This window comes from Tarenaya hassleriana, unplaced genomic scaffold (assembly GCF_000463585.1).
Source record: "Tarenaya hassleriana unplaced genomic scaffold, ASM46358v1 Cleome2, whole genome shotgun sequence".
NCBI lineage: Eukaryota > Viridiplantae > Streptophyta > Magnoliopsida > Brassicales > Cleomaceae > Tarenaya > Tarenaya hassleriana.
Window position 1 is genome coordinate 3,346,902 of NW_010965372.1, and position 12,759 is coordinate 3,359,660.

At 34.8% G+C, this 12,759-nt stretch overlaps 3 protein-coding genes across 7 annotated transcripts in view; 1 reads left to right on the forward strand and 2 right to left on the reverse strand.

The window, feature by feature from the left end:
- Nucleotides 1-1,691, reverse strand: part of LOC104812002 (protein CUP-SHAPED COTYLEDON 3) — a 3,274-nt gene extending 1,583 nt beyond the window's left edge. The window contains exons 1-2 of the mRNA XM_010538921.2: nt 1,275-1,691; nt 559-848 (exon numbers count right to left, since the gene is read on the reverse strand). Of these exons, the coding sequence (XP_010537223.1) occupies nt 559-848; nt 1,275-1,497 (513 nt within the window). The 5' untranslated portion in view covers nt 1,498-1,691. The remainder of the gene's footprint in view (nt 1-558; nt 849-1,274) is intronic.
- A 5,273-nt stretch (nt 1,692-6,964) lies between these two features.
- LOC104812003 lies at nt 6,965-10,269 on the forward strand. The gene is made up of 4 exons (XM_010538922.2): nt 6,965-8,127; nt 8,710-8,805; nt 8,998-10,074; nt 10,176-10,269. The coding sequence occupies exons 1-4, from the start codon at nt 7,015-7,017 to the stop codon at nt 10,245-10,247; spliced, it is 2,358 nt and encodes a 785-aa protein (XP_010537224.1). The 5' UTR covers nt 6,965-7,014; the 3' UTR covers nt 10,248-10,269.
- Nucleotides 10,270-10,402: 133 nt separating this feature from the next.
- LOC104812004 (increased DNA methylation 3) lies at nt 10,403-12,753 on the reverse strand. Of its 5 annotated transcripts, XM_010538925.2 has the most exons (5): nt 12,712-12,730; nt 12,533-12,583; nt 12,345-12,389; nt 10,966-11,928; nt 10,403-10,799 (listed from the first exon to the last, which is right to left on the reverse strand). In XM_010538925.2, the coding sequence occupies exons 4-5, from the start codon at nt 11,897-11,899 to the stop codon at nt 10,561-10,563; spliced, it is 1,173 nt and encodes a 390-aa protein (XP_010537227.1). In that variant the 5' UTR covers nt 11,900-11,928; nt 12,345-12,389; nt 12,533-12,583; nt 12,712-12,730; the 3' UTR covers nt 10,403-10,560. The 5 variants fall into 5 exon arrangements, with proteins under 5 accessions (XP_010537227.1, XP_010537230.1, XP_010537225.1 ...); XM_010538928.2 differs by lacking the exon at nt 12,533-12,583 and having other exon boundaries at nt 12,712-12,748; XM_010538923.1 differs by lacking the exon at nt 12,712-12,730 and having other exon boundaries at nt 12,533-12,698.
- Nucleotides 12,754-12,759: the final 6 nt, after the last annotated feature.

The window sequence follows — 12,759 nt, forward strand, 5'->3', positions numbered from 1 at the left end:
CCCCCCCCCCCCCATTTAACCAAACAATATATTATACACCATAATAATAATAATAATAATTAAAATTCATAATAACGAGAGGGAAAAGGCAAAACTTCGCAGTTAAAGCAAGCGCTCACTCGTAATAAAAGTCAACTCACAAAACGACAACGAAAATTAATGATTTCAGGGCATTTTTTGTCTACCAAAAAAGAACTTTTAGACTGAAATCCCAATTTATAAACCCCCTTTGAATTTTATGGTTTAAATGCTATAAAAAAAACTTACTAATATTAATTAAAATAAAAAAAACCAAACCTTATTTGTAAATAGCAAATATAACTCAACGTTTGAATTTTAAAGTGCGCAGAGGATTGTTAACTTTAAAAAAAATATGTTTTCCTTGGGATTTTAGACATTAGAATTTTAATCGAGCCTAAGCACAAAAGAGGTCATGTTCGTACCACACATCCGAATGTTTGTCACTTTCTCCGTCATATGATTCAAAAATCTAATGTTTTCCGACCATTTCCAAGATTGTGTCTGTGTATATATATGTATGTGTGTATATATATATACCTTGCACGAGTGGCGGAGGGAGATGTGATGAGATTCGAGACGATACTCGTGCATGACCCACTTGGTCTTGATGCCACGTGGAGCCCTCCCTTTGTAGAACACCAGGGTCTTCTTCATACCCATCAGCTCCGTCGCCGCCGGAGCTCCTCCTCCGCCGGAGATCTCCTTGTCTTTTCCGGTGGCTTTCCAGTAGCCGGCGGCGGTTGCTCTGTTCGTCCTCAGCCCCGTCGGATACTTCCTGTCCCTTAGGCTGAAAAAGTACCACTCTTTCTCCCCCATCTTCGCCATTTCTTCACATAATGCCCACCAACCACCAAAAAAAAAAAGGAAAAAAACGTATAATATGCAAGAACTATTTATATGGTTCTCTCCTTGATAACTAGCGTTACTTTCCAACCCAAATTCGACTCTCCACTTGAAAAATGTCATTCATCTCGATTTTCCGATCCTCTGAAAAATATAATTAGGTCAAAATTCGATAAATTTACTGATTATAAAAAAAAATATATAGCTAGAACCCTTAATGTTTTACAAAAGAAAAAGAAACCCTAAACAACTGAAATTAAATTACCGAGTTAAAAATTCACAACTAAAGATAATATTGTACCAATACAGTGGGTTATGCCTCTAAATGATCCAAGATTCTGATTTTCTCAAAGAAAATACAACCCTTTTGAGAAAAGAAAACACCCATTTGAAAGAAGAAGAAGAAGAACCTGGAAGTTCCCAGGGCTCGCAGCGATTGAGATCGACCTCAGGAAAGTGAAAGCCAAAGAGGCCGCCATTGAAGACCTTTGAAGCCAAGTAGAAGCTCACGAGCTCCTCGTCCGTCGGATGAAACCTAAATCCCGGCGGCAAACCTCTTTCTCTCCCTTCCTCTCCGGCCAGTTCACTCATCACATCTTCCACTCCCAACATCATCGTCATCATTATCTCCATCTATAATATGATTATGGCTTATACAACTTTTTTTTTTTTTGGTGATAACCCATGTACATGCAAGGTGTTGTATTTATATTATATGAGGAAAGATGCAAGTGAGCACGTGATTCGAAGTGTATATGCGTATGTATAGGTGTGTGTATTTTGAGTGTTTGAGGTTTTGAGGGCATTGATAATAAGGCTGTGAAATTCAGGAGGAAGCAGAAGCGTTTCCCTATTTGCCCGCACCTGGGGAGCTCTCACGAGTCCCTTTCTTTTCTTTTTCCTTTTTTTTTAGAAGGAAAATGAAAAAGGCAGTAATGGAGGCATATGTTTTATTTTTTTTTACATTCAGCCATCACATTCTATGTTCTATTGTTGTGTTTTGGTATCCGGTTCGAGCTCGATATGGTATTTGATTGATTCGGGTTATTCGATTCTAGAAAAAAATAAAAATACATATCAATCAGTTTATTATATTCGGTTTTTGATTTTTTAATTTTGGATTCGGTTCAATTTGGAGATATTCGGTTTTCTAAAAAGATTACCATGGAACTTCTTTGTTTTTTTTTTTTAATTTCATAAATCAAACCTCTTTAACTCACAAAAGTTAACTTTAAATTATCTAAACTAATATTTCTAAACTCCACGTGTAGCCTTATTAAACTGTTATTATCTTTCCAAACTATATTATATTCACAAATAATATTTGTCTAACAAAAATAATAAATAAATTTAGAGGAGTAATTAACTGCAGATGTCGGCGGTCGCACGTGTGGAGTATGTATAGAATGAAAGATGGTGGATCAGGTAAATGTAATAATGGACCTTACAGTTACTATAACAAATAAGATACGAAATAAAATAAAGGGAAAAAGGAAGAGTCGCACAGTAAAATCTGTATTAAATAAAATTAACTGCCCACGCGATCTTATGGTAAATCTCCCAAGTCTTTCTTTTTCCCCTTCAACGACTATGTATTTATAGGTCTGCAGGAGGCCTACCCTTTGGACCCTCTCCCTATTCACTTATTTTCTATTCGTAATTATTATTTATATACGAAAAACACTGTTTTCTAATATTTCAATAATTGTATATAAGAAATAAACTGTTTTGGTTTGAATTCCCATAATTGAAATGAATCAATCTTTCATAATAAAAAAAAAAGAAATGAATCAATCCAATAAAATTTTGTATAATTCAAAAGAATATATATATATGTGTGTGTGTGTATATTGGCGTCAGTAATTGCCGTATTTCAGACCTTTGGTTTCACCGGTTACTCTTTTTTTTTTTTGTAATGGTAAATTTTATATATAAAAGATACAAAATACAAAAATATTTGTTTTACATCATTGTACATTGGTTACTCCTTTTTATACTAGACGAGACCCCTATATATGTATGCATGTATATATGTATATACGTACTTACTGATTGCATTCAGTATTTTTTTTTTTCATTTCAATGTACAATGACTATTTGTTTTTTTAAATAATAAATAATCGCAATTGTTCATCCAATAATTTATCACCTGCTGTACTTGCATAGGCTTACATAAGCCTACAAATTATAAATGTTATTGAAAATTTGTAAGATTAATTGAAATTATATTTCCCAGGAGTCTAGCCATCTAGCCCTGATGATCTTTTTCTGTGTTTTTTATATTAAAAAATTATTTATTTTTTCTGCGTTACCCACGTGGAAACGTCCACTAAATGCTGTTCCTCTCGTTGGGAGACAAGTATTACAAGCATTGGTTTATTTTTAATTATTGTTAATTTATATTTATATTTTTAGTTTATGCTTGATTTAATCGGTTAAATATGAAAATGTTCAATAAATATTTTTTATGGTTGTAAGTTTCATTTAAAATAATTATTTCTGCGGTTATTATTATTTATGCTATACTGGAATCGGATTTATTTTTGACCGTTTTTCTTATAATTTTGAAAACAAAAATATTAACCTAAAGAAGAACGAGATTAGTCTGAATGTACAAAGTTTAAAGTTCGTTTAGAATGCCTCGTTGTAAATAAAAATATCATTGTAAATGGAAATAGCCATTGCCCCACGTTAATTACCAAAAATCAAACTTCCAAAAAGGAAAATTATTTGTAATTATAAAAACTAATTTATATAAAATTAATATTGATTTATTTATGCTTGTAATAAAACTAAATTAATATTTTATTTTTATTGTATAATTAAGATTGAATAATAAAATTTTCTGGATTAATTATATATAGATATATTATTTTGAATTTAATGTACAAACAAATTTATAAAATATCTCGTATTCTATAGTTTTATTATCGTAAATTTCGAGAATCTAACTTTTCTTCGGTCTAGTTTACCACTAGTAGACATCTTCCATATTTTTAATCAGTCGATTGTTAATTTATCATGTTTTTTTTTCATTCATACTGAATATCATTTAATAATTTATTTTCATCGTTATATATATATATATATATATATTGAAAAAAATAAATATAGTAACAAATTAAAGTAAAAAAAAATTAATGGGTCAGATTTAACTTCGTTTTTTGGGTATGATAGGAATATAGAATTGTAAAAAAGAGAAATGGTACGATCACAAAAAAAAAAAAGACGTACGAAACAGCACCGACCCGATCTCTTAGAGAACGACCTCTCAATAATTCCATTCCTTCACAAGCAATCTCTCTCTCTCTCCTCCTTGTTTTTTGTTAAATCTTTTTATTAATTGGATTATAATCAGATAAAAAATATCCTATAAAAAAACTTTATAAAATTTTTGGTTAAATTTATAATGTTTGTGGTGTATATTTGTCGTTATAATATATTTCTTTTAGAATTTGTTATTCAGTGGTCTTTTTATGTAATAAAATGGTACACATTTAGGAAAATACAGAAACAAAAACACAATATCGCAGTTTGCAGAAAAATAAATATTAAAAGTATTATTTATTAGACGAAATATATATCGAAAATGACATCTCCGTACAGTGTGGCAATTAATGCGAGAGGATTGAAGAATTTGGGACGGATGAGGTATCATTAATTAATATGGGAAAGAATTGGAGGACCAATTATTTCTCCCACGCATTATAGTATATAGTTTCATTATTTATCCCGAGAAAAGCGAAAAAGAAAAAGAATACAATTATATGAAATACGATAAACAAAAATTTAACGACGAGAAATTATAATTTACAAGGATTTTGTTGTGATGTAGTTGTCTTCGGGTTAATTTTATGCGTATCCGGCCGTGATCAACATATAACAATAGTTTAAGAAAAAATTCATTGGATATTATACATATATGTACACACACACACAATTATAAAAATTGTTACGTTCTTGAAAATTGAACTCTAATATATAGATTCCAAGAACAATAAGATCAACTACTATGATTTTTCATATTTTAGTATTTTACACATCTAAAAATCTTACATAACATATTGCATAGGAGTGCGTATCTCTCCATATATATATATATATATATATATATATATATATATGTTTTTATTGTTTGCTTGAATATTAAGACACTATTGAAATGATGGTTCGACTTCGATTAATTCACTCACGAACGCATTATTTGAATGCTTGGTCCCAGACATTTACCGTTATAATTATACCCAAAAAAAACATTAGCGTATACTATATAAAGCAAACACGAGATGAAATAATCACCCGACTTTGTTAGAATTAAAGGCATATTAATGCATTTTTTTTGTTATACCACAAGGTGGTCTTGAATGACGTTCAACTATGAACCGAGATCTTTAAATCTTGTATATTCAGACTAATCTCTATTCGTCTCTGAATCAGTGCACAAAACGGTAAAAAACTAATTCAAAGAATAGTTTTATTTCCAAGATAGGGTTCGAACCCTGATCTCTGGTTAAGAGACAAAGATGATGAACCATCTATACCAACTCTTCAGTTTGCATATTAATGCATTTTTTGTTGTCACTACAACAATATTAGGGCATCCACACACATATATACGCATACATTATGTATGTGTATATAATATAATTGTGTATGGATATGTAGAGAGAGAAGGCACACGTGTGGAGATGAATAACGTAGAGGAAGTGACAAGAAAAGGACAAGAGGAGGGGAGTGGATCGAAGCCGGCAGACCAAACACGTCTTGGTTGTTTATATTTTTATATTTTTATTTAATACGTATATTATATAGCTTAGGGAACCCTATTTCTGATTTTTTTTTTTTTTTTTTTGCATACTCGTCGTCATTCATGTAGCTTAGTTCTTATTTTATAGCACTAGGTTCGAGACTCATTTAATATTGGATATAATATAGGATTGCTCTTATATTTTTCGCAAATTTTTATAATAATATAATAAAATTGTACACAAACACACAATATAATAAATACAAATGAAATTTGAAACTAAATTAAATGTCTTAAAATATAAATTCGCCTTCATTTCTTAAGAGGATAGGATATAAAACGATATCATAACATCTGTGAGATTTTGTGACCAGTCTACTTTGTATTTTTCTTAGAAATTCGTGGATATAATTTTTCTTTAATAAAATGCCTAATTTGATCAATATTTATGAAAATATTATAAGGATTTGTTTAAATATTTTTTAAAAATTTTATCTCTCGCATTGTCAGCCACATTCTCAGATATCTGTATTCCTCTCTCGCATAATGATGATAAAAGAAAAGAAAAAATTACTTTTTTGGGCTTTGCATATGTGGGCTTTGCTTTAGATGTCTTGGGCCCAATGGGCCTAAAATGGGCCTATTGTGATAGCGACTTTTAAGAGAGTCCAAGATGAAAAGCTTGCAAGGAAGGCACAAACATAGAATATATGATGATCATGGTGAGTAAGAAACGGATAATTTTACAAATAGCATTAATAAAAAGAATTTATATTGAGAGATATCTTTAAAATATTTTCATTGCTAAATTCGACCATACCATATAAATATTTAGAATCTGCATATGATAACATAAATTTCAATAACTAAATTGATCGATATTCGTTACTTTGGCCCTTACCTTATGGCATTATTTGCCCCTCAATAGCAATTTCGTTTTTCGAAACTTGCCCCTTTTTTAATTTCTTAGCATCTACTTTATGCTTTTCTTGTTTGAATCTCGGTTGCTAAATTTTATGATATTCATCGATTTTTAGCTCTTATTTCATATTCATTAATCGTTTTTTTAAAAAAGTGGGTGTTAATTGTATGCACCGTGCCATGTGCAGACTTGAATCTCCAAATGAATAATCATTAATTTGTATTTAGTTTTAATAATAAACTAATCTATTAGATATATGGAATATAGTTTAATGTTTATAGAAATATCATACGACTTTTTGTGATGAAAAAGGAATTAGAGAATCAATTCATGAACCAAGCTGCAAGAAAGAACTTATCTAATGTTATTTAAAGCCTCTTTATTGTCTTCGAGTCTCATTTGTCTGATTATTTACATCCATATACCAAAAAAACAACCAAACCTCGTTTGGTTTTTTCGATTGTGTCTCCCCTCTCGAGAGATGGCTCAGACATTCATTTCGAGTCATGGTCATCAGACAAAACTATTACAGAGCCCACACAGAAGATACTGCGAGTTTTGTATTTTGCCCAAATCCGCAGTATATCGTTGCATAGAATGCGATGCAAACTTATGTGGAGATTGCTTCAAGATCCCCCAACAAATTTCCCACAATCATCATCAGGGTCACGTTCTGCGGCTAATGTTAACTCCAAAGTTGTTTTATGGGATTGAACCTTCTCCTAATTATAATGGGTTGTATTTTTTAATATGCAAAGGGTGCCATTATATATCCTATCCCCGGGGGCATTATAGATGTGACGAATGTGAGTTTAGCATGTGTGTTGAGTGTGGCATATCGATAACGAGCAAGATTCCGCTCGGGTGGGAAAATAACGAGGAATTCTCCCATTGGAGCGATATGCACCGACTTGTGAGATGTAGGTTTAGAGAGTATGGTCTTCACGTAGAAAATGTTCTTTACGAATGCAACATATGCGAGCTCTCGATGTGGGGTACTGGTTACGCTTGTCTTGAACGTAGATGCAACAACTTCATACATGAGTCATGCATCGGCATACCTCGAGTCATGCGCTATCCTTTGCACTCCCATCACACTCTCGCTCGTCCTGATCTCATGAACCTTGACTATAAGTACTTGCAGTGCAAGGCTTGCAGGCGGAATCTCAAGCCGTTCGGAAACGAAATGACTTATGATTGCAGTGAATGCGAGTTTGCATTGCATTTTCAATGTGTGACTTCAACGCTCCGATCGATAAAGTTTGGATCTCATGAACATAGTCTTGCGAGCGTTCGACTCATCTACTCTAGATATCGATGTCGCGTCTGTGAACAACCAGTCTTGAATCACGGTCTGAGGTGTATGGAGTGCAATGAATATTTTCACGTGAAGTGTGTTTCTGCTCCGAGAGAGTGGAAACACGAGCGTCATGAACACAAACTTAGGCTTTCGGGTGTATCTGTTCGTGGATCTCTATGGAGCGAGTATTCATGTGACGTGTGTGAGGGGATGATCAAGGGAGCAACCGCCATTCCTATTTACGGATGTAAACACTGCGAGTTCTATGCCCACATCGAATGCGTTCTATCTCCGGTTAGTTCCTTTGTTCCCATTCTTTGTAATTACTATTATGTTTTCCGCCCGTGAAAAGGATTATATTATTATTTAAATTAATTACATGAAAAGGATTATAATTATTTTAAATGTAATGAAATTTTATTTTACTTTAAATGGCTCGAAAAACAAAATTAGGTACTCTAATTAGTAATCGGTTTAAAAGCATAAAAATACATTGGTGTTTTATTGAATAGAATATGGATTTGAGCCGTCTAAAAAAACACTAATGATACATTTAATACTTGAATGGTAATAGTTTTTATTTTGCGTTTTTTATTTTTTGTAAATAAAAAAGAAAAAAGAGTTTTTAGTTTTTAGTTGATTTTTTTTTATGAAAGTGATTTTTCACGTTTTTAGGAAAACTAATTTTATATAAACTTGCTTATCATTTTTTTTTTGGTTTTCAAATTTTAAAAACTTCAAAAGTCTCTTCTATTCAAGACCTTACTTTTTATTGGGTAAAAGCTTGGTTTTTTTTTTTTTGACAAATAGAAATGCAAAATTTAGGTGCTCAATTTATCAATTGTCGTATTTTTGGATTTTTTTTTTATCATATAGAAAGATGGATTGGAACAATATTCATCATCCTTGTGGCGAGAAGATGACAATCAAAACAAGGGAACGCATGATTCCAATTATCCAAGTATTAAAAAGGTATGAAAAACTTCCATATTATACATTATAGTACACAACAACAACATCGTCTTAATACCAGGTTTATTTAGAGTCGACCGCATGAATTCTTCTTTTTCATTCATTTCGGTTTTGCGTCGTATCCTCCGATATTTGCAAAAATCATAATCGAGGGATTTTGTATCCACTGACATTGTTAATCTCATTAAGCAGATGAAAAAGGAGATTCATGACCATCCATTGAGATTGCAAGACGCGAGTAATAAACTTTGCGAGATGTGTAATCTCCAAATAAACGACCAAGCCTACGCATGTGATGACTGTCATGCTTTCTGGGTTCATAAGGAATGTGGAGAGTTACCTCAGACCTTAGTCGACCATCCTTTTCATCCCCTTCATAAGCTCCGTCTCGTTAGACGGCCGTTGAAAAACATTTTCGTATGCGATGTCTGCGGAGATGCTTCAAAAGGGTTTAATTTCTACTGTCGATCATGCGATTTCGTCATAGATATCAAATGTGCATTCCTAAGTAAAGCTGGACAGACATTCTACGACAAACACGGCGGAAAGACTCTCGAACACGCTCTCCACCAACAACACAAGCTGACCCTTGCCAATTTTGGGTCATACCGGGAGAGAAGATGCAAAATGTGCGGAGAACTCCTCCTCGGCCTATCATACGTTTGCAAACGGTGTGTTTGGGATTGCAGTTTCCACAAAGCGTGTATGGAATGGCCGAGCTCGGTTGAGGGACATCCCATTCCTCCTCATCATCGTCTCCATCTCGGTGATACTTATTCATGGAGCATTCCTTACCTACCAAAATGTTTTGCATGTGGAGACAGAATAGCATCGTACTTCGGCTATAAAACTGTGAATTCAGAAAACGGTCTATTTTATTACCACATTGAGTGCGGAACTTCTTTGGCTCGTCTCTTGAGGCGTGGAGGTCATCCCCACCTGTTCTATTATGTTCACATCAGACCTTCTAAAGGTGGGGATAGTTACTTGATTCTTAGTTGCGCCTGCTGCGGACAAGAAGTGAAGAATTCCTACTACCGATGCATCAAGTGTAGTCTCTATTTCCACCTCGGATGTCTTTGTAAAGCAAAATGGCTACCAAGCGCCGCCAAACACGAACAGCATATGCATCTCCTCTCTCTCAAGAATTACGTCGACTACGGAGGATACTATTGCGATGCCTGCGAAGAATCCAGAGACTCTCAGCATCCTTGCTACGCATGCGACGACTGCGGATTCGTCGTCCATGTCGAATGCATTGTTTCTGAGGTAATATACGCTACTTGTTCATATCTTTAATATATATATATATATATATATATATATATATATATGGCTTTGAATATGTGTTATTATGGTTGTGTTGTCAGGAAAATGCCTCTAGTGTGACACTTGAAGAGATCCAAGGCGATGACGGTGTGAAGATCCAAGAGTGTTCGTGAGATTTGTGTATATCGACTGGAGACAATCTATTTGTGTATTCATTTTATTGCTTGTGAGATTAAAAAACAAAATAATAATCTCAAAGGGGAAAATCACATTTATTGGGTCTAATCTCTAATGGTTTATCATCTTTTTGTGTTAAGGAATCCAATCGTAGACAAAACAAACAAGACACTTAAACTATGGCAATGCAAAAACTAGGACAGAGATAGATCATTGTGTTTTAATCACTTCCGTTAGTCTTTAATGCATTGATTTTTATCACATGAGACCATGAGTTCCTGACTTGTCGGAACCAACTGGTTAGTTAGTTCAAGGTTCGTGTCTGATGATGACAGCCTCAAAGATACCGTCTGATCGGAAGTTAAGAGACAAGAGCCGAGGATCAACTGGTCCGGGAAGAGTGAACGACAGAGTGAACGGTCCCGGCGGGCATAGCTGCCTCATCTTTATCTCGAAAACCCGAGACTGTTTCTTGATCGTTATCCCGCCACCCATCGAGCCCTGGAGGATAACCTTCCCATCCGATTCGACCTCGCAACTGAATTCACCTGCACAAACAGAAATCATTCATGTACTTCACATTCCCGGTTTGATCATGCTGCTAAGAAGTATATGCAAAAGATATGAGATTTGCATTTTTCATATGGGGCAGTTGAATGATGGATCATGGATGAGTAAAGATGTAGATCAATGGAGGGTAGAGCTGAATCATACAGTGATCTTTGCAGAGACCCGGTAAGGAAACCCGGAAAAAATAAGCGACTTTATTGATGCCGATGTCAACGACGCCAACCGTTGGCCCGAGAATTCCTTTAGTCGCGGTTCCAATCAATCTGATCGATGCATCTGAAATGGGTTCATCCGGTGGAATGACAGGCTGATCTGTCTTGTCTCTTTCGATCGGTACGTTCCCGTTCTCTTTTGCGGAAGTTGCAGCCTTTGGTGAAGCCCTGTTCCGTCGTCTCCTCTTGTATGTCTCCAGAAACCTTTCCGAGGTTCTACGGGTTCCACAAGCAGCGTTGCCTCCACCCGTTTCTAAGTTTCTGCCATTGCAGCTTTCTTGAAGCTCGGCAGATGAATAAGGGTTTTGGTCAGATATCGTCAATTCCTTGTTTCTTGAGAGATTCTGCTCTTCTCCCCAGCTTCCATCCTGCCCACGTCGATAAGACAACGACAACACTCTGTCTATTTTCACGTCATTCAACCGTGATAAACATCTGAATCTTTTGAGATCTTCCTTGCTTATGCACGATACTGCGGGGTCATCAATAAGAACAATCCCCTTCACAATCTCATGAGCAAAGGAGTACCTTTTATGTTCATGAACGTTCAACGGGAAAAAAGACGTGAACTGTCGAAACCCCCCGGCCAGATCACCCTTCAGATACGTATAAAACGTGTCTACCTCAACAATGAGGTTAGACTCGGCATATCTCAGTACATAATAGTACAAGCTCTCTAGCTGCGAAACACTGAGAAACGAAGATCCGAGGTGCTTCAAAGTGTAAGGCGGCATAATTCTCGCTAACCTATGAGACGCCGAACATCTCGGGTTTTCGGAATAAAGATCCGGCCCCAAGTAGTTACTCATGATGAAATTTAACAGGAAATACTGATCCCTTGTTAATCCATTCGCCGAGGAGCTCATATTCAATCTTTTTCCACGTGCATTTATGCCTGCATAACATCCGAATGACAAGCCAAATATGTAAATGATTGACAGCATTGAGTTTTGTCGGCTTAAGGTTTCTAAAATTCGATTAAACCTTCACTCCCTATGTTTCTGAAGCAACTGTTCTTATTTGCAGAGAATCTAACAGAGAACATATTGCAATTAGCAATCACTTGCAGAGGATCAGATTGATCAAGATGTTGTCTAATCTTAAGTTCAACTTAGAAAACATGTTCAATCAAACGCTCATAGACAAAGATAGAACGAGTAATCACTCATCATTAAGCTGACCATTCAGACAAATCTGCATCCATCAAAATGCAGAACCTAACAGAGATTTTTTTTTAAAAAAAAAAAGGTTAAACCCACAAGCAAAGATCGAACTTTTGCAAATGCAAACCCAATAATTTTGCATACGCACCGAATTTTAACCAATCAAAAGGATATCATAATCAAGCCGAGAAACCTGTTAAACAAACAAAAAAAAGACTCAGACGCATTTCACGAGATTTCCAACTTAAGAACACAAGGCCATTATGCTTAAGGACGGCATTATCCATACGATTAAACAAACCCGATAGATTTCAGATCTCATTCCATCACGCTTACCATCAGTAGGAATCGAACAAAAATCTGCTGTCTTATGACCCTGATTCTGCCCTAAAATGAAGATTTCTCTCACAGATCATTCTCATGAGAACCACACATTTATCTGATGAAAAAAACGCAAAAAAAAAAAACAAAACGGAAACTTCATCAGAGAGAGGAGAATCTCGAAATCGAATTACCTCTTCCTTTTATTTTTTGGTACGTGACGAAGAACACAAGTTCAGCAG

What these genes read in the sequence shown, in the direction of transcription:
- LOC104812003 (XM_010538922.2), top strand. Translation starts at nt 7,015, where the DNA reads ATGGCTCAGACATTCATTTCGAGTCATGGTCATCAGACAAAACTATTA. An exon ending in TCGAATGCGTTCTATCTCCG is followed by an intron (nt 8,128 to 8,709) that starts GTTAGTTCCTTT and finishes TTTATCATATAG; the next exon opens with AAAGATGGATTGGAACAATA. An exon ending in TCGAATGCATTGTTTCTGAG is followed by an intron (nt 10,075 to 10,175) that starts GTAATATACGCT and finishes TTGTGTTGTCAG; the next exon opens with GAAAATGCCTCTAGTGTGAC.
- LOC104812004 (XM_010538927.1), bottom strand. Translation starts at nt 11,899, where the DNA reads ATGAGCTCCTCGGCGAATGGATTAACAAGGGATCAGTATTTCCTGTTA. An exon ending in GGGTCTCTGCAAAGATCACT is followed by an intron (nt 10,800 to 10,965) that starts GTATGATTCAGC and finishes CTGTTTGTGCAG; the next exon opens with GTGAATTCAGTTGCGAGGTC.